Consider the following 2932-nt stretch of genomic DNA (forward strand, 5'->3'; position numbering starts at 1 on the left):
ACTTATACCCAGTGTTGTGCCATGAACAGCATTACTAGACAAGCAAAAGAACTAGTTGTTTCTCATAGCCTGACACATCTTGTAGATTCTGTTCGCGCAACAAACAGTGAAACCAAGTCATATCTACTGCCACTACTTTACTCAAAAGTTTCACGCGGAAAATCGTTAGATTGTCCGAACGGGTTTCTGGAGCAACTGATCAATGAATCCGATTTTGATAGTTTGAGTTTTGTTTTGAGATCATTGTACGAGGATTTGAGAAGCAAGATAATGAAAGAGGATTTGTGTGGCAACTTTGAAGAGCCACTAATGGGATTAACTTATTTAGTGAAAAATCCAATCTGCGCTAAAATTCTAGTGAATCACCCATTCTGGAACCCCAAGGTTACGCACGGGATTGAATTAGAGAAGCTAAGCATACTAGGTGGTTTCTTTAATGTCAGTCTTATACCAGACGATAGATTCTACAAGAAGAAAGAATGCTGTTCAGGCCTGAAGAAGAACTCTCGTAGGTTACTGACTCGACGAACAAACGCCAAATCGTCGTTTGTGAAAGAGGTTAGAACTCGAACGAAAAGTCTGCATGATGGGCTTGAACAAGTGCTTCTGTCTCTCGTGAGAAACTGGGAAACGCAAGAGAGTGTTTTCGAGTATCTAGCGGAAATAATTAGGCGAAACTCTTCAATGGCTAAATTGCAGGTTGATCCGAACTGTGGGAGTTTAGGCATGTTTGTGAATCTCAGTGCTGTCATGCATCGGCTCTGTAAGAACTTCATAGATAAAGATTTAACCATCACAAGTGAAATTGATGGAACGTATTTATTATGCGATCCTCGTCATTTGGACATGAGTAATTTGACTACACTACGCGCATCGTCCGAACAAGTTGCAGCATGCATTTCCACATTCCAAAACAGCAATGACTTCGACTTGCTATCCAATTCCTCTGAAGAAACCACCAGTTCTGGCAGCTCGATGGACAGTTCCACAGAAGAAACCAGCAGTTCTGGCAACTCGATGGACGACAATTCAACAGCTTCTTGTGGGGAAACCAGATATTCATTTGGTTGTAAAATCTTTTTTATGACGGGGAGGGTGCTCCATCTGGGTCTAATCAATCACTTTCTTAGCTACGGCATTTACATCAGAAACTGACATTAAATGCAAATCTTCTGCCAACCATGAATGCGTTGCTAGGATATGCTCCCTTCCCACAGCCAGAGCAGGATATGAAGCTTCTTCCTAAAGAAGCGAAAAAGGATTGGAGAAATTATTGTTGTTATATATCTCAGATACTGCATGATAAAGCATTACTTAAGGACGCACTATCCTTCTATGGCTTGATGGTTGTTTGGTTGGTAGGTCTTGCTGGCGGGTTTAAAATGCCTTTGCCATCAAGCTGCCCAATTGAATTTGCTTGTGTGCCTGAACACTTGGTCGAAGATGCAATAGAAATGCTTATTTTTGTACTTCGGTGCAGCGAATTATTGGTTGATGGCATTCCTGAAATGGATGAATTTATAAAATTCATTATAATGTTCATGGCAAGTCCAAATTATATTCGAAACCCTTATATAAGAGAAAGGATGGTGGAACTCTTGAGTCTGTGTCTCTGCAACCGAAGATGCGCATGTTCAGTGATTACCGTTTTCAAAGGCAGTCAACTAAACCTGGAGTTTCTTGTTGGTGATCTTCTAGAACTTTATGCCAAGGAGGTGTTCACTGGTTCTCCAAACAATCTTCAGTTCCGCAAAAGTATTTTGGAAATTCTTGCTTGTTTGTGGGAGATTCCTTCCCACCGCGATGCATGGAGACAGATTGCTAAAGAAGATACTGAATTTTACTTGCATTTTTGAATGTAGTGATCAATGAGAATATCAATCTTCTTGACAGTGAATCATTTCTGTGGATGCAGGAGAGAGACCGTATGTTTAAGTATGATAAGGATATGATTGGACGTCGTATTTCGTACAGAATTGCAAGTCTAGAAATGCTAGCATTTACATCAAAGCAGATTATTGTTCCTTTCCTCCTTCCACATATGGTAGATACAGTGGCTACAATGCTCAATCACATTTTGGTACATCTTTTGAGCCTTCACACGAAATCTTCTTTCGGGACAAGGCGCTTTATGAAGTGTGGTTGTTGTCTGGAGATATTGCTTAAGCAGATTGTCAGTATTTATGTACATCTTGCAAGAGGTGACAGCGAAAATATTTTTGTAGCTGCTATTTGTAAGGATAGTCAATCATACTACGAGCAGTTGTTCATAGACGTCGCAAGAGTTTTGGATGAAGACAGATTGGTGCCAGAATTTATAGAGCTTGGTGTTAGAAATATTATCTCCAAGATATTATCTTGTTGAGATATTATTTGATAGTATATATTGTTTTCATTAGGCATGTATATTCTCTTTATGTTGTAATATCTTGTTTATCTTGTTTCCTTATTTTCATCCGTTCACGCATATAAGAACAGGTTGTTTTGTAACCATTTGATTTACTAATAAGAAGATATCTATTCTCCAGAATATACATGCCATGACTAGTTTTGTCATGGCATCAGAGCCTGGCAAGATCTAAGAAACCATCTTCCGCTGCAACATAAACTCTGAAATATCAAAAACCTTGCACTGATCAATCAACTTGTCTTCGCTATTTATCTTATCAATAACAGACTATAGAAATCCTAACCGCAAATCTTCATCTTTATCTTTACCTCAAAATGTCACGAGAAGACTATCAACCCATCACTACAAAATTTGATGGAACAAATTATAATCATTGGTCCTTTCTTATGAGAAGTTTTCTCAAAGGAAAAGGAATGTGGAAGTATATGGATGGCACAGCTAAACGTCCAAACGCTGCTGATACAACTGTAACAGAAAAGGATAAAGAGCCCGCAAGAGAAAGCATGGAAACCTGGGAGATCA

At 39.1% G+C, this 2932-nt stretch overlaps 1 protein-coding gene across 1 annotated transcript; it reads left to right on the forward strand.

Annotated features, from left to right (window-relative positions):
* The first annotated feature begins 1181 nt into the window (after nucleotides 1-1181).
* Nucleotides 1182-2365, forward strand: LOC113272119 (probable ubiquitin conjugation factor E4). Its single transcript, XM_026522023.1, has 2 exons — nucleotides 1182-1776; nucleotides 1863-2365. Exons 1-2 carry the CDS (start codon nucleotides 1182-1184, stop codon nucleotides 2363-2365), a joined length of 1098 nt encoding a protein of 365 aa, XP_026377808.1.
* Nucleotides 2366-2932: the final 567 nt, after the last annotated feature.

Source organism: Papaver somniferum, chromosome 4, assembly GCF_003573695.1.
Source record: "Papaver somniferum cultivar HN1 chromosome 4, ASM357369v1, whole genome shotgun sequence".
NCBI lineage: Eukaryota > Viridiplantae > Streptophyta > Magnoliopsida > Ranunculales > Papaveraceae > Papaver > Papaver somniferum.

Excerpts from the sequence above, each read along its gene's own strand:
- LOC113272119 (XM_026522023.1), top strand. The coding sequence starts at position 1,182 with ATGAATGCGTTGCTAGGATATGCTCCCTTCCCACAGCCAGAGCAGGAT. Across the intron at positions 1,777-1,862 it reads TATTTTGGAAATTCTTGCTT|TGATCAATGAGAATATCAAT; the intron begins GTTTGTGGGAGA and ends TTTTGAATGTAG.